This window comes from Peromyscus californicus, unplaced genomic scaffold (genome assembly GCF_007827085.1).
Source record: "Peromyscus californicus insignis strain IS unplaced genomic scaffold, ASM782708v3 Scaffold_7__1_contigs__length_154581171, whole genome shotgun sequence".
Lineage (NCBI taxonomy): Eukaryota > Metazoa > Chordata > Mammalia > Rodentia > Cricetidae > Peromyscus > Peromyscus californicus.
Window position 1 is genome coordinate 42,078,633 of NW_026294595.1, and position 25,817 is coordinate 42,104,449.

General features: G+C 38.7%; 1 protein-coding gene across 1 annotated transcript in view; it reads right to left on the reverse strand.

Moving 5' to 3' along the window:
* Nucleotides 1–6,521: 6,521 nt before the first annotated feature.
* The window catches only part of Grb14 (growth factor receptor bound protein 14), a 104,854-nt gene continuing 85,558 nt past the window's right edge, over nucleotides 6,522–25,817 (reverse strand). The window contains exons 7-14 of the mRNA XM_052726291.1: nucleotides 23,597–23,707; nucleotides 23,310–23,405; nucleotides 16,581–16,661; nucleotides 10,535–10,651; nucleotides 10,356–10,428; nucleotides 10,125–10,212; nucleotides 8,038–8,131; nucleotides 6,522–6,896 (exon numbers count right to left, since the gene is read on the reverse strand). Of these exons, the coding sequence (XP_052582251.1) occupies nucleotides 6,750–6,896; nucleotides 8,038–8,131; nucleotides 10,125–10,212; nucleotides 10,356–10,428; nucleotides 10,535–10,651; nucleotides 16,581–16,661; nucleotides 23,310–23,405; nucleotides 23,597–23,707 (807 nt within the window). The 3' untranslated portion in view covers nucleotides 6,522–6,749. The remainder of the gene's footprint in view (nucleotides 6,897–8,037; nucleotides 8,132–10,124; nucleotides 10,213–10,355; nucleotides 10,429–10,534; nucleotides 10,652–16,580; nucleotides 16,662–23,309; nucleotides 23,406–23,596; nucleotides 23,708–25,817) is intronic.

Sequence of the window (25,817 nt, forward strand, 5' to 3'; positions counted from 1 at the left end):
ACATTACTGTCTGTTCAGAAGCTTTGCTCAACCTTCAGGCTCTGTGGATCTCATTCTTGTGTGCTCAGGATGCTAGATCTGACAGAGGCCTGGGGAGCTTCCTGTTGAAGCACTTTGTACTCTTTACCAGTCTTCCAAGATGAAAAGCTGAGAGCTAGCCTAGTCTCAGAAGTTAAAAAGCCAGTCCTTTCAATGAAAATTCTCCAGCTCCTCCCAGTTACAAAAACCACAGCCTAAGGTAAATATGAAGCTGCCAGTGACAGCCGACCATAGATTCTTACAGACCATGGGATGCGGTTTGGGCTTCATTCTGAGGGAAATGGGAAGGCTATGGATTTTGAACAACCAAGGTAAGATTTATGTCATGATAGGACCCCTCTTGATGCTTCATTTCTTTTCTTCCCATAAGGAATATTCAGGCTTCTTCTGTGCATGTTCATCAACCATCACAATTAATGAGAATTAATGAGTCTAGATTGTTGGATAAAAAGTTTTCTAAATGTGGACTTTAGAGAAAACAATGCAAGTTCAAATCTAGTAATGGCAAACAAATATAGTCAAATTTAGGAAAGAATCAAGAATATTCTTTGAATAACATTTCCCTGCATATTATATATTTATGGAATATGAATTTTTCAGATTATTAAAAGCATAATCACTCATTTAAAAACCACAAAAAGATAAAATAAAATATAAAGATACCTTAACATCTGATGGCTTTTATGTGACAGGAACAGCAGACTCAACTGTCTGTGCTACCTACCATGTTTGTGAACATTCTGACACTGACACACACTCACAGGGATACACCTTCCTCAAAAGTTGAAGGAAATTTTCCACACCCATATAAGCATACATGGGATTATCCATTATGATTATGACCAATCCCCTGCTTGGATGGTTTAAACTTTTCATGAAATAAATAAATGGTTCTGTTGGAGGCATCTAATGTTGCCTGCTCTCCATCCATGACCCAGGAAGCATGAAGAGGGGCCCTATCCTGACACAAATCTTATCTTGGTTGTTTAAAATCCATAGCCTCCCCATTTCCCTCAGAATGAAGCCCAAACCGCATCCCATGGTCTAGAAGAATCTATGGTCTGCTGTCACCCGCAGCTTCACTTTACCTTCCTTGTTTTTCCCTCCCCACGTACCATGCCAACGATACTGGCCTTCATCTATTTTTCAAATATATTTTGTTATTTTTTGCCGTAGACCTTTCCCCATGTGCTTAGAAAACCCCACCTGTCCACTGCTTACTTCTTCACCCATAAAGTTCTGCTTTCCCAGCAGCCACCTTTCTCCTCAGGGCCCAGCGGCCCCACCCTTGAATTCCCTCCTTTTTTCTAACTGCTCCCCTCCCTCACTCTTGTGTTCTGACTCTGTTCTTCCAGAGAGAAACAAGTTCTCTGTATGTCACTACTCCCATAAGCATCTACCCTAAGACTTCACCTTCCTGTGTGAGGAGATCTACATGAAACCAGTTTTTGCTCTCTGAAAATTCTGAGTTCATTGGTTAAAATCATTTCTTTTCATCACCACCATCATTTATTCTCCTAGTATCCTTAGCTTTCTTTCTCCCTCATCCCTCTCTTCCAGTCTCTTACTATGCCCTCCATACAACTCCATTTTCATGCTATGGCTCTTAAGCAAGCTCTTCTGATTATTACAGTGTTGTAAAACATATTGCAAAGGCTTCTTTCTCCCATCATCCCTCTCAATTCCCTTCTCCAGCTTTAGTCAACTCATCAACAACTCCCTTTCTAACTTAAACCAACTTTAAGATACATGTAGAAAAAGTTTGTCCATTTATCTTATTTTGGAGATGCATAAAAAGGTGTAAAGTTGAATAAAGGAATAAATCCTATTTACAATGTCTAATAGATAAAGAATGGAATACAAAAACTGAACCACCTTACTGTAGTCTCACTTAACAAAGGAAAACCCGCTTTGTCTCACAGTGAAACGTTCTAATGCAGAAGGCTTTCAAGTCCTATTTTCCACAACTCTTCTGTTGTTGCAGCCTGTGTACTTCAGTTACCATGAAGCTATTATCATGTGCTGAAAACCTCTTAACTTCTATCCACAGCATTTCTATGCTGCCTGGCACTGTCCTGCAGTCCTCTGATGACACTGTACAGTTCTTTGCCAGAGGCTTTGTATACCTACCTCCTACTGGCCTTCCAGGATCCAACTTCACTCCCCCCATCTTTCTTCAAGCATAGTTAATGTCCCCCTGTTGTCTAGAGTGCAGCACTTAGTCTGCCTTCTAGGGCAGATGCAATACCTTGATACTCACCTTTGCATGTCTAAAAGTGGCTGTCACATAACGAGCACTCAGTCCATCCTAGAGTGAAAGGAACAAGCACATAGGCAAAAACAGCATTTTCTGCTCCTAATTGCAAAAGCTTCTGAAGGTGGCAAGGCAAGGCCTGAGTATAGAACCAGGCTGAGGAATGGCACCTGTGTGCAGTTTTCTAATTTCTCAGTGTTGAAAAAAAGCACTAGGAAGAGTTTTTTCAACTTCCCCCACCTAACCTGGCAGTCCCTCTTTTTCCACACTGTCCATGCAATGTCTCCAAAATGAGTTTTCATTCTTCTGTATTTCCTGTTATATCAGTCGCCATGACTTGGATGGAGGATTCGACACTTGAGATGCCAAATTCATCTTCATTGTCCTATGTAGCGGGTGAAAGCAATTAGGGACTTCTGTAGGGTCTGGTACAAACAGTCTGGCTATCCTCACTGGCCCTACAGAAGTTAGGAGCACGACCAGCAACAGTGCTCAAGAGACAGCCTTGGAGGGAGGCCTAGACCAAGCATAGAGGCACACCATACAAAGTGCAAAGTACTGTTCCTGCATGAAGTGCCAAAGAGGGGTAGCAAAGCAATGTTACTATACAAAAAGAGGGATGTCTCTGGGAAGCAGTGGACCTAAATGTACAGTCAATAATGCAATATAAATTCTAACTTGAGATTCTAAACAATTTGCTAAACATTTTTCATGAGTTGTTTTTTGTGTATTTGTTGTTTGTTTGTCAAGACAGGGTTCTCTGTGTAGCCCTGACAGTCCTGGAACTCACTCTGTAGCCTAGGTTGGTCTCAAACTCAGAGATCTGCCTGCTTCTGCCTCCCAAGTGCTGGGATTAAAGGTGTGCAACCACTGTCAGGAATGAGTGATTTTAATTAACAGTCAAGACAATTTAAGAAGTAGCGGTGATGATAAGGATGACAGTGGTGGTAGCAGTAGTGGAACACTCGACAGCTGAAAAAACTTATTTGGCTAGGGCTACACAGCCACTGGAAATGGTTTGGAATTCAAACCCACATACTGTAAAACCTGAACTGTCATCTTAACTCTGGTTCCTACTGCCTGTGTACTGAGTGAGGCTGAATTAGAAAGTTGGGAATTTTGTAAACTTAGTAGGGAAACTGGCATGATGAAGAACTGATCACATGGCATTACAGCTACAAAATGTGCATTTATACTGGAGAGAAACACACTTGAGAAATTTCTGCAATATATTTTAAGGTGATTATTTTTTACATGCTCAGCCAAGAGTTTGGCCTTTCCTTTATGCAAATACCAAACTTATAGCCCAAGGAACATTCAGATGGAGACATTACTAGTAGTACCCCAGTTATGTGCATTCCTAAACATCACAGATGGGCAAGGTGGGAGCCAAGACTGGCAAAGATGATACATCCCAGAGTAGGCATGGAGCTGTCGATGAATGTTCTGCAAATGTTATAAGGACCTTGCGTTCAAAGAAAATTATTCTACCTTACTGGTAGTATAAGTAGAAGTGTGAGTCACCCACTGAGCTTCCAGAGAACACAAGATGGAAACCTAGAGGATTTACATGAAAATTGAAAACACTGTTCCAGAAGTAGACACAGAAAGAAACCATATATCAGGGTTTGCAATGAGGTCATCTAGATGCAGAAAGATACAGAACTATATATCTACATAATTAGTTTGAAGTCTATTTATTATTCACATTTCAAGGCATTCTATGAAATGTGTCCATAAGCTTCACCTAGCCACTGGATGAATCCAGAGCACCTTGGAACTTACAAGTGTCTGGCAATAGAGAGAACAGCTTTTTAAATAGGGAGTCCAGCTCTGGGAACTGCTCTGTAACTTTGCAATAACAATCTTTCCTCCTCATAAACAGTATAATCTGAGGACTAAACATACAATTAAAATGTCTATAGTTATCAACATTGGTGTTCAAAAGTCAGAGGCCTTAGAGGACTCTGATTAATTAATAGTAAGCACTCTGGAAGAAAGCTAAACCAAAATACCAAACTAGTCTATTCACACTAGCCAAGGCCTATACTCTAACAGAAACAAACAATTTTAAATAAAACACTCCTAATAATTATTATCTTGTTTTCTTGGATATTTAAATATTTCATAATAATGCTCTTATCCTTAAGTTTCAGGGAATACAAAAGAATAGAGAACAGGTGGTTCTGCCCTATCCTCCCCTCTCTGAAGGAGTAGAGCACACTGCAACATGTGAACAGACAGAGAAGAACGAGACTGATTCATCCTCACCCTTATCCAAAACTGCCAACTGAATGATCAGAGCTAAATCAAAGTGGAAACTAATCTGAAGGCAATTTATATTTTCTAGGGAATACATTGAACTTCTCTAGCAACTGGATGTGTCTGACATCATCAGATTTAACATCACATTAAATTCACCCCCACACACACATTTTCAGAAGGAATAAAAACTAATGATTTCCCTTCACCAACTGTTCCTCAATAATTTTCTTTGACTTATAATATCTGTAGATTATGAATACAGTCAGAGACATAAATAACAAAGACAAACACAAATTGGTCAATTGATTAGGATTTAGTATTGCGAACAGCATAGTTTATCATATTATCTATTTGGATTGTCTACAAAATAATAAAATGTATTCTAACTCAAAACACAAAGTGTTATTTATAAATTGGAAATAAATCAGATCTACTCAGACCTGTTCTGGAAGGTGAAGAGGGACTGATACACTTGATGATCCTATATTTTTATGCCTTCCAAGAGACCAGACCAGTATTTTATAACAGACAAATGGCCTATGTTTTAGTACTTCAGGAGTTAAGCTTTCAACGTAAAAGTAAGTTTGATAATCATTATATCTCAGTGATGACTGATTTTAATAGCATCTTGGGAATATTTTCCATGCTCTGTTACCAAAAATACATCACTGTTATCTCAGATTAAAGTATGCACTTCTGAAATATTTTTAAAGAAATCTTCAACTTTCCCATGGTGCTGTTACAAAGGTCAGTTTAAAAAAAAAAAGATATACTAATGCTTGCTGGTATTTTGTTTCTAGTCATTTTTTTAAAGAACAACTATTATCATGCCCCAAAAGAGAACAAGAGTCATCGAAATAGAAAGAAACAAGAGGAAGAGAGAAAGGAGGAGGAGCCAAAGGAGGAAGGGGCGGAGGAGGAGGAGGAGGAGGAGGATTCTTTCCCAAAGCTCTCGAGATGATGAGGGAGGACAGTGTCTCAGTGTTTCAGGTTTGCAAAGTGATTAGCTACCATAGTGAGAAGCAAAAAGAAGAACACACAAAGAAGAGAAAAAAATGGATTTAGCTGTTTGGATTTTTAGATTTGAAACCTTTCATTTCACGTGCTCCGATTGGGAAAATGATTGGGTAAAGGATCTAGAGTATGGTGTAACCAGAACATGAGATAAATGTGAAATATTGGGGTGACCAGTCACAGAATCATAGATTATATGTCTTGAAGTACATGTTAATTATGCCAACCTTTTCTATGTTTTGATTATTTCCTTAAAGATAAATCACTCCACCAAAGCAAAAAATTAAAAAACTAAATAAATAAGTGAAAATATTTCAATAGTATGCAACTAAGGGTACATTATTAGAGGAGTCTGTATAACTAGTGACTTAACAACATTATGAATTATCACAAAAATCAATTTTTCTAAAAATAATTTAGCTCCCAATTAACAATATGGTTTGCTTTTTCTGGCTATTTTAAACTCAGAAATACATCTAGTTCAAAATGGTTTATAATTATAATCAAGTTGTAGGTAGTTTCATTTAATTGATAACTCAAGCTTTTATTATACTTATTAATATTTTTAAGGTAGCATAGCCGAAATACAGTGTGTAAAAATTATTCTGAACCAGTTTTTGGTTTTCACTTTTGGCTATGCTGAGGATCAAACCCAGGACTTCAAGCAATGGCAGAACTACTTGACTACATCCAAAGCCTTGTTCTTTGAGACAGGGTCTTACTTTACAGCACAGTCAGACCTTGAACTCATGACTGTTATATCTTTGCCTCATCAGTGGAGGGTCTAAAGTATGTGCTCCCAAACCCTGTGTCAACCCCCAACTTCTCCTTCGTATTTCATGATGAAAACTCTGATGCTTCGAAAGTAAATAAAGACAATTCGCTGCTTAAAGTTGCACATTTAGCAAAATACCATAGGAATGTATAATCACACAAGAACACAAACAAGTCATTTTTTTAACTAAGATTTAATTTTAACTAATAAATTGTAAGTAATGAGTGTAATACCAATCCAAGTCTTCAGTAATTTTCAATGCATGACCATTTTGTAACTCAAAAGTGAAATATTCTTTTCACCATGGTTTAATTTCAGCCTATTTGTTATCTCTCTCCTTAAACATTCTTCTTTGCAACCTTTTTCTTCCATTTTTTTCTTAGTGAGTCACATACAGATTGGCTAGAGAGCCATCCTAGTACAGTAATGTTTCAACTTGCAAGGAAGGACACCCCTGTTGAGCTGGTAGAACTCCACCAGCTGGATGAGATCTGTGAACTTTGTGTGGCCTTCATCCAGGGTGTGGAACATCTCACCATCATCTTCCATCTTCAAGAGGACAAGCAACAAGCCAGTAAAAGGAAGAACAATGACCAAATGAGCAAATGTTTTAAAACAAAACAAAGGAGGTGATAAATACTCCGAACAGCAAGTATAGTCCTCTGCATACTACATTTTCATAAGACTAAATCAACAAGTATATAAAACTAAGGACCATGAAAACAGCCCCATGGCCACTTTTCCTGGGAATATCTCTTGCATTTGAAAGCAGTATCTATTTTTTGATTAAGTAGTCTGGTTCTTTCTCTCCTAATTTTCCCAGTGTTCTATATAATGATAGCACATTGATTGCCTATCAACAGTGAGGATTCTGTACTGTTTACTAAGCAAAAGACTTCAATGTTTTCACTTAGAGTTGTTTTCATTTTCTTCTTCTTTTTTTTTTTTAGTCATGCTTTGGGGCACGGATCACTTCTTATTTACTGGGTTTGCTGATCACATACTAAAAAATAATCAACAAAGCAGGGAGGACACTTTTGTCAGCTATTGGAAAAATCCAGAAAGAGGCAACTCAGGAGTGATCACCAGACTTCGAGCAATCTTACAAAATACCTTCCTAAGAATGGATCATATCTCTGCCACTCTGTGGGTTTCCAGTGTGCACACCATACACATGCACACATACAGACATGTATCAGCAATACAGGAGAAACACCAAAGCAGGCTATGATAAAGATTTTCTTAATGTTCTAAGAATAATTTAGATACCCATTAGTTATACCACACCTTTGATTTCATTATGGCTAAAAAGAAGTTAATGGGAAACAACAAAAGCATATATTTTTGAGAGGAGGAAGGAGACAGAGGGCTTTCAAGAACTACTTTGTAAAAATCTGTTAGTGACATTCAAAGGAAGGACTTTTTAGTGGCCTTTAACAATAGGTGGCATGAGGTCTACGTAGTATTGCTAAATCATATTTTGTGGAAAAGGAGAAATTTAATTTTTACAATTCCTGTATTTCTTATATTAATTCAGGCTCATAAAACCATTTCTGCCAAACTTAACTCTAGTCAAAGTACAAGCTCCCAAATTATATTTAATAAAAGGAACAAAAGAAAACCAAAGTTTCCCAAAGCGTATGCATTAAGAACATCTCCAATCCATGAACCTGAAGTCACAATTACTTACCGGTATGATTTGAAAGTGTTTTATCTTTTGTCCATGACTCATTGACAGTACAAAAGTTCTGGGGTTACTCTGACTGTCCCGCACCAAGAAAACTCTAAAGAGAGAGAAGGAATTTCACTGTGTCTTTCTTCATACTCAGATTTCATAGAAATATACCGTATACAAATGCAGGAAAGCATACATATAAATAGTGGCCTCCTTTACTGGGTGATCAATGGGTAAAACTATCCAACCTGGTGAAGAACAGGTAATAAACTTATACAATAAAACTGTCATTACACTAATGGAATATAGTAGGGTAAATACACAATCCTTTTGTCAGGTTGCATGATCACTACTGCCAATATAATGTTAAAGTGGCATCAATAATTACTGTTGTGTCCTTTTCTCACTGAGAAACTAGGTACTCCCACATAGCTATCCATCATAAAGAATGGGCGACATCACTATTTTAACTGACGGGTCATGACAGGCTGCTGAAAGGAGGTAATTATTTGGAATGAAATAGGTTTTTTTGGTCCTTCTTCTCCAGTGGGCCCTCTTGTTTCTACCACTATATATTCTAACAAATTAATCTCTAAATTGTTTGTGAAATGTTTAGGTAAAGATGTTTCAAGTAAAAGAAACACCCAAACAACCTGCACTTTAACCTTGAAGAGTCCAGCATAAAACCTTTATAATGTCAGGCTAGACAAGCAAGATGTGGCCTAATGGCCTAAGGAAAAAAGACTACCAGGCAGAGATACATATTTCCTGGCAGTGCTGTGCAAAACCAGTTTTGTATTAATTACTGGGAAGCACACTGTGTAAATGTCCCTCTGCTGACTCCAACACTAATCTCACTGTGCCTGGGCAAAGAGGCAGCCAGTGTCTGAGGCAAGCATCCATTTCGTGTGTACTGTGTGAGACTCAGAAATGACATCACTGGGGATGAGGCAAAAGGGCATTTCAGTGGGAAAGGAAGCTGTCATCCTCTTCCCTTCCCAAGAAGATCAGCACCACCACCTAGTGGGCTACTTGGCGCCACCACATCTTTCCAAAAAAAAAAAAAATTAAAGAAACTTATTCAGTTATTTTACTTAATTTACAAATACTGGACTCTAAAATTACTGGAATTGTAATCTTCTAAAACACTTAGGTAGGTTTTTTTTTTCTTAGTCTCTTCTCTTCTAAAACATTTAGGTAAGTATTTTTTTTTTCTTGGTCTCTTCTCTGTAGCTCTGCAACTCATCAAATTTATAACCCCAAGGACTATGCTTCATGTAGAGAAACATAGTCACATCTCTTCTTAGAGTCTAATAAAATGTGTAAATGTGCATCTTTATCTAAACACCAGTGTCAAAAAAACTCAATACTATCAACATCTTAAGCCAATCTTTGCACTTGTTTAAATGGATACTGCTTTCTTTCCTTTCAAATACCAACGCAACCCACCCCACCCCCCAATTTGCTCTATATTTGAGAAAGAAATCTGGGTAGAATTATATTAAGTGAATGAAATATACCAAATGAAACAGAAAATCCTTCTGATTATTAATGTTTGACTATTTTATCTTCCTCTCTTATACTCACTAAAAATAATAAGAGATATCACCAAAAAGAAATTTTATAGGTATATACTATTTTAGAGAAATGCCAATAAAGACATAAAGAGAAATATAAATGGGGCAAGAATTCAAAATATACACGAAAAAACTTTACAATTAATGTATTTTGCAACTTATCCAAGAAACCCAATTTAAGACAACACCATGCTGTAAAATATATTAGGGATTATATCTATTATATATGCAAACCAAAATGTTGATACATCAAAGAGATTTGAATGCCACAACTCATCCATTAGTATCTGAGATGATGGCATTCACACAAACAAAATGGATATTAATGCTAATTGGCCAAAGATAAAGTATCCTGTTATTTGGTTATTTATGCACAAATATTAAATACTGCTGTAAAACTGTGACAACTGCACTTATAGAACAAAGTGATAAGTTTGTGATAAGCCAAAATTAAAATTTCTTAGTATGTGCTAAGTAATCATCATTCACAGGGGGAACAATCCAAACATTATCACTCAGACTTACCCATCCACAGGCCCCTGCCGGATAATCAGCTGCTGAGCTTCATCTCTAGAGATTTTGTGATGAAACCATGGCTGGGACCGATGGATAGCTGAAGGAAGACAAAGATGGTTTGTCTGACATGATCATGATTTCGTGACATGCACTTCCCTTCTTATCCCATGCAACTCTATCTGGAAGAACATCGATCTGGTTTTCCATCAACTGATTGACAAACACTGAAAGTAGACATACCCATGTTCACAGCAGAGCTCTGGGATGGGGCAGTGGGGCTACCATGATTCCCCAGGCGCAAACATCCTTTCTTCTGAGCAAAGGAAAAAAAAAAAAGAAACAAACAAAAATAAAATCTCAACTTCCTGGGTGAAATGACTCAAGTCAGAAACATTTGAGAAAAATGAAGTTATTGGTACCCTCCAAGCGAGTCCTTCCTCAACAGCAACTGAAAGAGCTTCAGTGGGGTTGTCTATGACTCTGCTCTTCTGACCTGAGAAGTCCATTGCTACGAGGGAATTCTCTGATATGCTTCTCTGAAAAATTCAAACAATAGAACAAAAGCTATCAATATATATTTTGCCATGAACCTTCAATTTTGTTTCTGTCCATATGTGTCCACTCTGGACCGGGATTCTGACAGGGACCCTGCAAGTGTCATGGTCAGCAGGGAAATGACTCATGCAAGGTGAAGATCTGCACCACTTTAGCAGGTGCTGGGTCAAAACTTCCAGAGTCTGACCTCACAGTTTATTTCTCCTACATATTTAAGCACAGAAAAACTTTGGGGGAAAGTCTCCACATGACAATTACCACAACAAAGCTTTAGGCATAACTACATAGGAACTCCCGTGACCTTTACTGTAAGAATCGGTTCTATTGACTAATATACAGTACTCAGGGGAAGGGCCTAAGGAGGAAGGATTTTAATAAGAACAAGAATGGATTCTGTTGGTAGATGATGCAAAGTACATGGGACATTTTTCATAAGGATGGGTTCTATTCACTGAGAGATGAGAGCCTAAACATTGCTCAGGATATTGGGGGATTCCAGAAGGCTGGCTCCATAGAATAGCAAAAACATCACAGTTGTTAGATAACATCCACTCCAGCTTTTAGGTGACTAGGCATCAGTCATTTTCTCCCTTTGAAGAAAAAAGGCCTGTGTGTTTAACAATTCTTGTTTCTCCAATGCTTTCTCTAAACTGTGCCTCCTACAGGATTCCAAATGTGGCTAATCAGAAATTGAAAAGTTAAAATACATATCAAAGGTAAAGTGGTGGTCTAACATTCATTAGTCCAGTGAGTTATCTGTCAAGATAACTAAGTAAACACTGAATGGATGGTTTTAGTAGAACTCCGAAATAAAGCTAGCTCTTCATATTTTCCAGGAAGATGGTAAAATGTCTATTGAGCAAAGAATAACTCTTTGTGTTAAAATGATCCATTAGTTCATACTTCTAAGCTTTTTTAAAATTATCAATTAAATGTCAGGTTCAACTACATATGAAATAGCCTTTTACTTTGTGTTTTATCTGCATGTATATCAGTGCAGCACAAGGATGTAGTGCTCAGAGAGGTTAAAAGAGACTAAATTCCCCCAGAACTGGAGTTATAGAGGATGTGTGAGCCACTGTGTGGGTGCTGAGAAACAAACCCAGGTCCTATGGACAAGTAGCCAGTGCTCTTAACCCCCGAGCCATCTCTCCAGCCTGGAGTAGCTCTTTATAAAACTCATATCTACAAAGGGTATATTTTAAATCAACCAGAATCTACTTAGAATTAGTATTCATGTTTTATTTTTATTATTAATCTTTAATGTACATATTCTTTAAATATGAATTTTAGCTATCCAAATATAATAGTGTGGAGATTGTTTATAAGTACCCTTAAAATGAACACAATTTTGAAGTTTCTGAGAATTCTAGGGAATGGTGATTTATTGTCCCACAAGCCCAAAGAATACCATGTCAGGAATTTGAAAGTACTGAGAAATCTGCTTTTTACAGTGTTTTATCATTCTAAAATGTATGATAGTTTCTGAATAAAAGTACTCATGTTTTATGATGTAACCAACTTGAACATCTATTTTGAAGATCCCTTGTCTCAACTCTAATTTTACTTAGAAAGTAAAATTTAGTGGGATAATAATTCAGACATTTCCATACTATTGAAATGTCTGTGTTCAATGCATCACCCTTTCCCCTTCTTTGGGAAGACACATGGAAAAATGGGGGCTATGAACATGAACCTGAACCACAGATAGGGCCACAAAATAAAGACCGCCTTAGATAAGCAAGAAGGTCATCCATTTGTTTGTTTGTTTGTTTGTTTTGTTTTGTTGCTAATTCTTTGCTTTATATTCTCTGAAAATTAAACAACCAATGCCTGGACCTTAGTATCATTTGGGAGGGGGTATTTTGAAATAAATCTCTTAAAAATTATATCACCCCTCCAAGTCAAGAGTCCAGAAAAGAGATCATTTTCAAACTCTCTAGCCAAGAGTCTTGCTGTTTTCTGAAGTCAGGGGATAACATAAAACTTCCCCCAAAGAAAACAGCACAAAAGGGAAATACTTAAGTTATTCTCCATTAATTATTAAAAGAATGAACTCCAAAGTAGGGTGATGGTGGTAAAGTCAAGCCGTGCTGCACATGGGGACCTTTGGGGAGTGCTGTTTCATGCATCCCTGAGGATTCCGCCAACCGACTGTGGTCACACGTGGGCTTCACACAAAATTTTATCCACAAGAAAGAATTTAGGGTTCCTTTATCACTGCATCACAGACCCCTACTTATTAGCATCTGCTATTTTCTCTTCGAAACATGTGAGAGAAGCTGCAGTCTTATTATGGCTCCCCTCTCTTCCTGAGACCGGCCTGCAATCCCGTCTGTTGCGCGGAGTTTTTATTATTGACAGCTGCTCTTTCCCGGCTGATGCTGTCTTTGTAATCTCTATTTGCTGTCCCACTTTAGTTTACCCTTCTCACCCCTGTGACCTTCTGTGCTGGGCTGTGGACCAGTCGGATATGCCTCTGCTTTGCCGACCTTAATGAAAATCATCCACCTGACCCAACACAGAGTAACTGGCCTCGATCCTAATGATAGCTTGATCCTTATAATATCTCTCCCTCCACATGCCAAGATGGTTCTGCACTCTCAAGTTTCTGATAACATAAAAATGATGTTAGGAAAGAGACATAAACACAATCGGTTGTTTCGTGTTTTTCTTTTTTTTTTTTTTCCCCTTCCCCTCAATATGGCAGGCAAGGATGTAAAACAAGATCCCATGGTCATAATTACCCGGCAAAGGCAAGGAGACTGCCAGACAAGCAGAGAACATTTGTATTTGCTATGGTAACTACACCGTGGGAAAACAGTAATGCAGCAAATGTTTTCTACGGAATGGCAGGTGGTGGATGAAAAATTAATAGTTTACCTTTAGTGGACAAAGAAATAGAAGTGAAGCAGATTTTGACAGCCTAGAAAGGTCATTTTCAGCTCGATTTCCTTCACATCGGAAAGCAGTGCTGATAACATTCAGAACTGGTTGGATTTCTCAATTATTTGCCTCCTTTTCTCACCCATTCTTCTTAGGGGATGAATGAGACATTCCCCAAGAAGCAGTCCATGCTTGTAATAGCCTTGCCTTCTTTCCAAACCAGGAGGGGCCTGGGACTAGCTTGGGTTTTCTAACCCACACTTTGAAATCTGATCCACCCACTATTAGTGCAGTTTGCATAACATGTCTCTTTAAGAGTTTAGCTACAAGGCACACCATCCCATTTGAACAAGCTGGATCAATTTGTAGCCCCTCATTACAAAAAGGGCACAGAATTTCTCCTATATTGTCATCTCATCTCATTCCTACAGAGCCACAGGACAGTAGAGATATGATAACCCTCAAATACTATACAGTAATCCCTTTATCTTGCACAGTAGGAAACCAGTGACTAGCCAAAGTCATGCAGACAGCTTATGGTAAAAGGGGTAACTGGCATGCTGTGTCTTGTCTAGGGTTCTTTTATTGACCGCAAAGTAGGAGGCACAGGGAAGAACTTTAGTTTAGAATGTGTGGGTCAGGGTCAAAAGTGGAAAACAGAGGGAACTCTGGTCGATTTCTCCTGTCTCCTCATTCCAGCTAGGGCCCTATCAACAGGCCCTGCTTTCACATGAATCCTTAACTGTGCCCTGTGAAGAATCAGGTACGTTTGGCGTCCTGAAATGGCTGCTGCTGATTCTCATCTCAAAGCCAATGAGGGGTAGCTATATGCAGTTTTATAGCTTATGATGTTCATTATGGTGTAGGAATCTCTTTCATCATTTCTCTTCTCAAAATGTATATGTGGAAAAAAACTCATAGAACATGCCTTTAAATGTGTAACTGGGTATCCCATCTTTTATATGTGACTTCCTATTAAGAAGTCCCCAAATGAAAAGCAGCAAAAGGTAGGTGACAGGGCTTGGCATCTATTAAGCTTCTAATTCTTCCATAATAACCTAGAAAAGTGGGACCCTCCACTGACACCAAAATGAGCAAAATGCCTCCCACAGCTTCTAAGTCTCCACCATGGAAATTATGAACCACATAGATAAAAGTCAGAAACACTGCCCTTCCTGATCATAGCCCCACCCCACGGACAGGTCTTTCTCACACATGCACCTGAACCTCTTCCCCTCTTCAGTCCCCATACCCAACAAGAGTCACTCATGGAGTTTGTCTTCCTATACACAGTGATCAAGTAACTAAAGTCTCACACACACATCTTGACTGCCAGCGCTTTCCACATTACCCAATTTCAATGGACAAATGTAACAGTGACCCCACGCTTGCATGCTAATGACAGTGATGAGAATGGAAAGGAGTTTGATTACAACATTTTCCTATGATTAAAAGGACATTAAACAATAATTGCCTCCAAATGCTTAGTTGCTGTTAACAAATTCATCCTAATAACTTCAAACCCTAAAAGAAATTTGGAGAGATTTAGAAGATTAAGATAAGACAATTCAATATGCTTTTTATATACGAGTGGATTGAAAGATAAAAGTAAGCTGACAAAGTAAAAAACACCCACCTTAAAGAGATTGCTTTTATAAAATCCATCATATTCCTTAGTTTCTTATTTTAAGGCTTATAAGATTATGTTTCAAAATGAAAAGTTATTTTTCTATCACTTAAAGGAACATAACTACAAAATTGGAGGGCTTTTTCTCTATAGCTCTATCAGGCTCCATAGTCAACATCATTTCATGCCTCATTCTTAGAGCAGGGCATTTCATCTGCTAGCTGATATGTGAGACACATGTACCTTCCTTGGTCACAGCCATGAAGAATATATTTTAACCTCAGTGGAAACACAGATTTCAAACATGCACATTAACTAATTTGTAACGCAGGCACATACATCTGAATTTTGAATGCACTCAATAGCAAGGATTACAGCAAAAAGAGGAGAACATAAGCTTAATTTTCAGAAATAAATTTCTGTGTTAATGTACAGCAAATGAAAATTAAGTTATTAATTTTAAGTTAATTAGAGAAAGCTCAAGACGTGTGTCTGTGTGTGTCTATGAATGAACATCCAGGGTACAAATGGGAAAGCAGTTCTGTGCAAATGTCATGTATGACCTAGATTCTGGCTAGATTCCAGTTTTGTGGTTTCCCAGAAAGCAACTGGCTTTTTAAGGGCCTAGAACTTAAAAAATATTATCATTAAAATATCAGAATGCAGCAGAGCCTAGATATTCATAATGTACCTTCAAATTTTAAATCATGGTATGGTACTTGGCTATAACAATTCTAAATTAATACTGAAAGAAATGTATCTACAGCTCAAACCAATGATTATTAAGGTATAATCCACAATGCCAAGAAAAATACTCAGCAAGTTATCTTATTATGACCTAATTTTCAAATGTCATAATGATCCTGAAAGGCTCACATAACCCTTTCAATTCTTTTTACTTTAACACATAAAATTATTGGCTTTCATACAATGCTTCATATATATTTCTGTATTCTTTTTTATTACAGAGACCAAATATAAATAAAATATAAAACCAAAACTTCTTTATAACATTATATGAAAATGTTGCAAAGGAATTACTTTATTTGAGAACAAAAGTCAAAATGTAAAGACATTATATGTATTAGAATATTATTTTAAGGTGTGTTACTTTTGTTTATGTTGCATTTGTTTAACTCTGTGAAGTTGTGTTACTGTGTCTGTCTACAACATCGGATGGTCTAATAAAGATCTGAACAGCCAATAGAAAGGCAGGAGAAAGGGTAAGTGGGACTGGCAGGCAGAGAGAATAGATAGAAGGAGAAATCTGGGAGGGGAGATTTAGAAGCCAAAGAAGGAGAAGAGCCAAAAAACAAACTACAACAATTATATGTCTAGTGTAATGTAGCAGTAGATAATATAATTATAAAGTCTAGATTTGAAACCTTGGTCCTTACCATGGGTGATATGCTCTGAGAATTGCAGCCACTTCTACCTTGGTATGGGTGCATATAATTCTGGTACAGCTGCATGCCATACTGCAGAACAGACACACACAAAAAAAGATGTTCTCAAGATACAAACTCACTGAATGTTGACACTTTCATAGTTATACATTTTCAATATAAAAAGGAATTATAGCATTTTCTTTTTTACAGTTTTTATGTTTTTCCCTCATACAATACATCCTGACTGCAATTTCCTGTCCCTCCACTCTTCCCTGTTCCCTGTCACCTCCCCTCTCCCCAAAATCCACCCCTCTTCCATTTCCCTTCCAAGAGAGAGAGAGAGAGAGAGAGAGAGAGAGAGAGAGAGAGAACGAAGGCCTTTAGAGCTATTAATTGAATATGGCTTAACAAATAAGATTAGGCACAAACCCTCATATTAAGGCTGGATGAGGCAACCTAGTAGGAGGAAAAGGGTCCCAAGAGCAGGCAAAAGAGTCAGAGACAACCCCCACTCCCACTGTTAAGAGTCCCCCCAAAACACCAAGCCAAAAACCATACCATATATGTAGAGAACCTAGCAGAGATCCATGCAGGCTCTGTGAGCCCCCTTGAGCCCTAATTCTTCAGGCTGTATTTTCCCAGTGTCCTCCACCCCTCTGGCTCCCACAATTCCTCCTCCCCCTCTTCTGCAGGGTTCACTCCTCCATTGCTGGTGAAAATGCAAACTTGTTCAGCCACTATGGAAATCAATGTGGTCGTTCCTCTGACAACTGGGAATCGATCTACCTGAAGACCCAACTATAGCACCCTTGCGCATATACCCAAAGGACATTCCATCCTACCACAAGGACACTTGCTCAGTTATGTTCAAAGAGGCTTTGTTCATAACAGCCAGAAACTGGAAACAGCCTAAATGTCCCTCAACTGAAGAATGGATAAAGAAAATGTGGTATATTTATACAATGGAATATTACCCAGCTGTTTAAAAAAAAATGGCATCATAAAATTTGTAGGCAAATGGATAGAACTAGAAAAAAAATTATCCAGAGTGAGGTAACCCAGACCCAGAAAGACACACTTGGTATGTACTCACTTATAAGTGGATATTAGCTGTTAAGTAAAGGATAATCAAGCTACAACCCACAGGCCCAGAGAGGCTAGGTAACAAGAAGGGCTCTAGGGTGAACAAATAGATAACGTTTTTATTTATTTATTTATTTATTTGTTTGTTTGTTTGTTTGTTTATTTATTTATTTATTTATTTATTTATTTATTTATTTATTTAGGTTTTCTCTGTGTAGCTTTCCACCTTTCCTGGAACTCACTCTGTAGCTCAAGCTAGCCTCGAATTCACAGAGATCCACCTGCCTCTGCCTCCCAAGTGCTGAGATTAAAGGCATGCGCCACCACTGCCTGTCCAACATTTTCTTAAAACAAGCAAGCAACCAATGTTTTGAAATATAAACTTCAGAGCCTTAAAAGGATACATTTAAAAAGGAAGTGTTTTTACTTAGACACAAAGCTTTTAGTGTAGCTCAATAGAACAAAGCTTTAAAATTCACATTTCTCCTTGGTGCCAAATTGCAGTATAAGCATTTTGAGTGGTACACTGCCTAGTGATAAAGATGACTTAGAAAATATGGTATCCTTTTGGGGACAATGATATTTGTAAAACCTTCTACAACCTAAGCATCACTGAGAAATTCAGTCCCTCTGATTTCTGATTGTGGAGTTTTGCTTTGTTAATTAAGTAAATTATAAATTTGGTCCTATGTGGATAACATACTGATAATAATAATAATAAATATATTTCATAAATATTTGTCTGCATGTGTTTGTGGGCCTATGTCTGCCCCCTCCCAACCACTTGTGTGTGTGTGTGTGTGTGTGTGTGTGTGTGTGTGTGTGTAGTCCAGAGATCAACCTTAGATGTAATTCCTCAGAGCTCAGTTACCTCAGTTACCTCCTCCTCTTCCTTTTCCTTCTCCTCCTCCTTCGTTTTAGAAAAGAGCCACATTCTGTCAGAGAACTTGTCAAGTAGGCAAAGCTGGATGACCAGCAGGCCCCAAGCTTGCCTCTGCCCTCCCAGTGCTAGGATTACAAATGTATGCCCTCAAGCCAGCCTTCTTTTCACAGGGGTTCTGGGAATCCCAGGACTCTAGTGACTCAGGTCCTCCCACTTGTAAAAACACTTATCGGCTGGAGTATCTCCCAGCCCGTATTTTCTTTAGCTATTCTTATGGCATTTATTTTTGACTTCGTGCATCAAAGAAGTGGAGACTGAACTGGATTTCAGACAGAGTTTCAGTTTTCCAAAGGTAAATGATGGTAGGGTCTTTACTTTTCGGAGACAGTATCATGGAGACTTCACTAGCAGGCTACTGTGGGAAAGCAGGCCAAGATCATACGCTTGAGAAACAAGCATACAGGCTTCTATGAGCAAATCCACTCTGGGGATGTCTGCATAACAATCTGGATGCTTTCCCTTTGAATTTGTCTCTTTGCTAAAGAAAGTAAAGCAATGAGATGGAGAGCTTTACTGATAGAATTATTTTGGCATACTCTTCCAACATCGCCATTGCATGGAGCTCTAATGAAGCTCTGTCAGGTCCTAGCACCTGGATTCGAACAGAGGCCTCGACCTTCCTCCTGGCACCAGCTTTTGTCACAACCATCACCACCCGCGCACAACTCGTGCAGCATCTGAGCCAGTAGTGTTATGCAACAGAGGGAATCTAGACAAGAAGGCGTGGAATGTAAGGGCAACAGCTTTGGGAAGCAAAATACACCATCAACTCCAGTTGAAGACAACCATTTCTTGTCTGTTCCACTTTGAAGAGAGGAATGGGCAACACCAAAATTACCTCTGAGAACAGTCCGACCATCAGACCCATGATACCTACCTCTTTGGCTTGGGAAGCCTTAACCAGGCCTCAACCTCGCATCCTAGGGCCAGAGTACAGCTTGGGCCTCACTACCCGGCTTGGAGTCTTTCTTAAAAGCTGGTTGCAGATCTCATGGTGGGTTTGCCAGCCTGGGCTACCTTCTTTCACTCCTGCAGCCTGTCTAGGCCAGCTCCCTGTGCCTTGTGCTGCTTCCCAGGACAAGGGTAGGTTTATGACACACTTGTCTGCCTGCACGATACTTAGAAACCTCTACATTGAGGGTCACATACATTAAATTGTTTCCTGAACCAGTAGAAAAACGAGAAGGTGGAGGGTCATGTCCAATAAAGAGACTGAATAGAAAATATAGAACCAAGGAATCAAAACCTACCCAGAGGATGAATTCTAGAAGTTATTTTTCTACTAAAATATTTCCTTAAAGTAAATCCCACAAAGTGAATATATCTGGTAATTAGGAAAAATTGCCAGAGAGGAGAATTACTGTTCTCAAGATTTTGATTTTAACATGAATATAAACCCATTCTCATTTAAAATCCTCCATGCTGACTCTTTTATCCAATTATTTCTCAATTTCTAAAAAAAAAATTTTTTAATTTAAAGTTTGATTGACATTAATGGGACCTAATGAAATTTAACTCCAAGCCAACAATAACTTCCCAAAGAGAAGTAGAGGCGCTTCATTCCTAGACACGTTCATTTTTAGAGAACCGATAGTAACCTCAAACCAGCACTTTCACAAGAAACATGCTGCTTGGCCACCTTTTATTTATCAGCATTGAAAAGCCAGCTACCTACTAATAAGACAGTTTTCTTCAAAGATGTATTGTCCCTGATCCTGGCAGTGCCTCTGTGCTGTTGGGGGTCTTTAGAAAGCATTTAACTCTGGCCGAGGGGTAGGGCATGGGTCACCTCAACATTTGCCTGTCCCATGGAGGGGCAGATAGGCACCAAACTAGGCTAGAGAGAAGCTGGCTGAGTTCTAATTGATGGGAAGGGAAAGAGCTGACACTTAGCCAAGGTACAGCACAATACAGAAGCGATGGGCCTCTTTTCCAAGCCTCGGGTTTTCTAGAATTCTCTATGTAACTGGAGTATTTTCCATAGAGAAAAAGAATGTCTCCTACGCTGCTTGTGTGTGTGTCTGTGTGTGTGTGTGTGTGTGTGTGGTTTTGTATGTAGATGAGTGTATACATGTGGGCATGCATGTGTTTGGAAGCCAGGGCTTCATGTCTTGTATCTTCCTCAATCACGTTCCATTCTATTTTTGAAGACATAATCTCACTTTGAAGCCAAAGTTCGTAGACTGGCTAGAGCAGCCAGCTAGCATGTCCCAGAGACTCCTGTGTCTCTGACTCTCCAGGGTTAGGATGACAAACACATCCCCAATCAAGATATAGAAACCACTCAAATGTCCATCAGTGGGTAAACAAATGCCACCGTGGAAGGCTACATGCACCATTTCATTCCCAGAACAGGTGAACTCATAAAGACAGCTCGGATCAGTGGCTACCAGGACCTGGGAAAAACTACTTATTGAAAGCATTATCTTCTCTTGAACCTAAATTAAAGTGATGGTTGCACAACATGCTGGATGTGTTAAACATAAATTGTTCATATTAAGATAATGACAAATTTGAACTCAATAAAGACATTGAAAACTACAACAAGCTTTCCCCTCAGCCCGACATGACACCTGATCCAGCTCTCTCCTCTTCTGTCTTCATTATGATCTCCCTCCCACCCACGGTGCCAGGAAAATGTTGACACATTTTAATGACAGTAAAAACTTAATGACAAAGACAGGAAGGCAGTGGACCTAGAACATACATTAACTGTCAACCGAGAGGAAGGCGGTGGACCTAGGACACACACTAACTGTCAACCAAGAGGGAAGGCAGTGGACCTAGAACATACATTAACTGTCAACTGAGAGGGAAGGTAGTAGACCTAGAACATACATTAACTGTCAACCAAGAGGGAAGGCAGTGGACCTAGAAGATACATTAACTGTCAACCAAGAGGAAAGTGTACCTCCTCCTCAGCCTTAGCGGAAAGAAAATGGAAACACTCGAAGATACCAAGTAAGACTCAGTTTTCTCTAATTTTCATTTCCAAACACATCAAAAAGCTGGCTTGAGTATATACTTTGTTATCTAAATCCATTTCTGGTAACGTATGAATTGATAGGATACATGATAATTAGTAAAATATAGGGTACATGATAGGATAAAATTAGTATTATACACACGATATACATTGGAAAATGATACCAGTTCTCAGGTATGAATTATGAAGAATGCTTCAGAAAATACTGAAACTTCCATGTTATTAGAAAGATGTAAGAATGATAGTAAATCACATATTTGTAAACTTCAGTAGCAATGGGGAACTGAAGAATATGGGCAGGTACAGTCTTTGAGTTGTACCTCTTTCAATAAAAAGTACTTTTTTTGTGATTTCCCCAATTATAACTAACAGCAGAATTTTCAAAAGGAAATGGTTGATCACTTAAAGTTGTGACAAGTTTACTAGCAAATACACTTTTAAAGTAAATGTTTTTATTTTTACACTTTGGTCTACGCATTCATTTGCTGTGTTTGCATATGCATGAGTCCATGCACATGTTCTAGCATGCATGTGGAGGTCAGAGGAAAACTGTGGGGAGTGGGTCTCTGGGATCAAACTCAGTTCATTACGTTTTCAACAAATTCATCTTACTGGCCCCTAAATATGTGTTTTCAACACAATCTGGAAGAAATTAGTTCCGCAGCTTTCCTATTTTTATCTACCTTTAGAACGTCCCAACTCTTTTCAAAAGGTTCATCAACAAATTATACTTACAGAACTTTAATTTCAACAATGTCATACAAGGGATGTTTTAAAAACATACTCAAAATAAAATGTATACAATAATTTCAGTTGCACTTATTTATATTAAGCTAGACATCAGATGATGAACAGTAGCTGCTGGGAGAGGGAACCAGTGTTATTGAAGAATGCCAGTCACACTCCACACGCCACACGCCACACGCCACACGCCACACACCACACTCCACACGCCACACGCCACACACCACACTCCACATGCCACACACCACACGCCACACACCACACTCCACATGCCACACACCACACGCCATACTCCACACTTCACACGCCACACTCCACACGCCACAAGCCACACACCACACGCCACACTCCACACTCCTGTGTAAAGGCACACATCTCAGAACACTTGGAGAGCACAAACTGGCCCTTATGGAGGCAGGAAAAAGGACAAAAGGGTGACTTGGGAGGGAAGCAGGGTGGATCCAGGAAGAGCTGGAGGAGGGATGGTGAATATGGTCAAATGATCAAAAGATGTAGGAAGTTCTCAAAGAACACACACACACACACACACACACACACACACACACACACACATACACACACACACAATAGAATACAAAATAATTCCAATTAGCAATATCTAGGGGGAAATTTTTTTAAATACAATTCCCTGTGGGTTTAGGACCATTGTACAAACACAGACCATGTCATCAAGCTACACAGGCTATATATATATAAGACTCACAACAGTAAAGATGAGTCATTTCTAGAAACAGAACACTTATTTCACACACAAAAGACATGGGGATTGGGGCTACACTCTATTCTATATGATCATCTCTTGAACTAAAGATAGTGAGCACATTTGGTGGTGGTGATTTTTCTCCTTTCTCATACAGCCACACAGACTAGCACAGGGTCTTCACATGTGGAAATAGAGGTGTCTTCAGACACTTACGGACCTGGAGCATTGACTAGGCACCCAACCCTCCTGGGAGATTACCTTCAGCAATCTAATGGCAGTCACCCAGCACATCCTGCTCTGCTCTTCTTCCGCACAGAGCATTTTCAGGTCCCGGGGTCCTCCTGCTTTGTTAGGCTAGAAGGCCACAGCACATTGTTTATTGTTAATGCATATCTTGCAGGTAACACCTGTTGAAATAAAAGCCACTAAAATTCTCCTATGCATAAGGGAACTCTATCTCTTTTCAAAAGAAATTGACAGAAACTCAAGCTTACCTAACAGACTGAGGCTTGCCTTACTCATCTATCAAAACATTAAGCCTGTACCTTAAAGCAGAATCCATAGGCAGTTGGTGCTCCATGTTTTTTTTTGCCTGGCAGTGACATGTAAACATTACTAGTGCTGAATTCACTGAAAAACTGCAAATGCCGTGGTTCCTTTAAAAAAACACACATGTGAATGTTGAAATGGATGCATGCTTTCACAGTATCTTTTGCATTTCTCATATTACACAATTTATAGCTTGGACCAAAAAAATTACTTCAGACAATATTCCAGTGCAATGTCACAAAAACAAAAGGAAGAGGTTGCCACTTCCTTAGATAACCAGGAGCTATATAGTTTTATTTAAATTGACAAGTGGAAATTTGTTTACGATCTTACTTCCATTAACGGACAAATTCCTATTTTAAGTTTCCTATTCTCATTAACCATCATGTCAAATGAAAAGAGAAAGCCTCAAAGGCTTTTAAAAGCATTCCCCTCATCTCAGTTCCGCGTGGTAGGTTCTACCAAAGGAGGAAATTTGGCTTCTTGAGAAAAAAATGGGGAAAGAAAAAGAAAATCTTGGGTTCTTTCAAACACAACCATCCCTCTCACATCTGTTTGCTGCCTGACAGCAGTCTGTGTAGCCATCTTGTTCCACAAAAGGAGAGGAGCCTGAACACACGAGTTCAGGGAAATTACCTGGGATGGAATGTGTCTGATTGTCAGGGCAAAGGGAAACCGTGAGCGGCTATTTCTTTTCGGGAAAATCCAAGAGATTTGGAGCTGGCCATGGGAAATCACTAGGTCACATCATTCTGTGGTAGGTTAATAACTTGGAGAAGTGCTTAATTCTGAGGTTGACTATATAATCAAAACTGGCCAAAATGCATTTGTTCTCCAAAACCTTGCTACTAGCAGTGTGGTCACTGAACCAGAGAATCTGTCTCACCTGGGAGCTTGTTAGAAATGCAAAATTTCAGGGCCCATTTGGGGCCCACTGAATCAATATTTGCATTTTAACAAGATCCCAGGTGGTCTTGCATGCACAGTGTTTAGCAGCAGTACATACACACACACACACACACAAACACACACACACACACACACACACACACACACACACACACACTACATTCAGCAGTATGAACCACCTTATCCAAATTGGAATACATTTCATTTTCATTTACCAGTAAGCTATTCCAACTCAAAAGATGTCATTGCATGTCACTATTCCTAAGCATCTTAGTCTAAAAAGTGTACTTCTTTGGAGAATAAAGCAGAAATTCTTAAATTTATTTATTTATTTAGAGTTTTTGAGACAGGGTCTCTCTATATAGTCCCAACTATCCTGAAACTCACTGTTTAGACCAGGCTGGCCTTAAGCTTACTAAGATCCTCCTGATTCTGGCTCAAAGTTCTGGGATTAAAGGCATGCACCACCATGTCTGGCCTGAATATATATATAAAACTTTTGTTTTGGGATAATCTTTTTGTGCACTGTGAAGATATGTCACTCAGATTGGTTTAATAAAAAGCTGAATGACCAATAGCCAGGCAGGATTTTCAGGCACAGAGGATGCTAGAAACAAGAACGTAGGAGATGCCAGGGATGCAAAGTAAGCGGCATGGGCTTTTCAAAGTAAAGGTAACCAAGCCACATAAAAGAACATAGATTAAAAGATATGGGTAAATTTGAGTTATAAGAACTAGTTAGAAACAAACCTAAGATATCGGCTGAACTGTCATAATTAATAAGTCTCTGTGTGGTTACTTGGGAGATGGCAGGTGGGACAGAAAAGACTCACTACAAATCCTTTTTAAAAAAATAAAATAAAATGAGGAATTAAAATAAAAAAGTTTTCTTACTATTGTGGTATATTAGAATATATATTCACTGACAGAACCTAATTTGATAATAAAAATGCATACTAAAAGGCTATTAGATTGAGTTATCAAAATCTATTTGTAAATGTACATATGCTGTGTAAGGAAGGAGAAGGACAGATGGTACTTAAGGCTTTCACTAACATGTAATTCACAGTCATATCTCCAAGCCTTATGGTAGTGGTTAGTAACTCCCATGCAACTTCACTTCCTTGGAAGTGAAAGTATTCAACCAAGACCCTTCCATAGGAAAAATAAGAAACAAAACCGAGAAATATTCTCCTTACTAGGTAGACATGCCATGTAGCACATTGGATATCATACGTATTAAAGTCTAAAAAACTGAAGTTCTCTTATGTCCCCAATTTTTTTTAAGTGGGTGAATTTAGAATTATC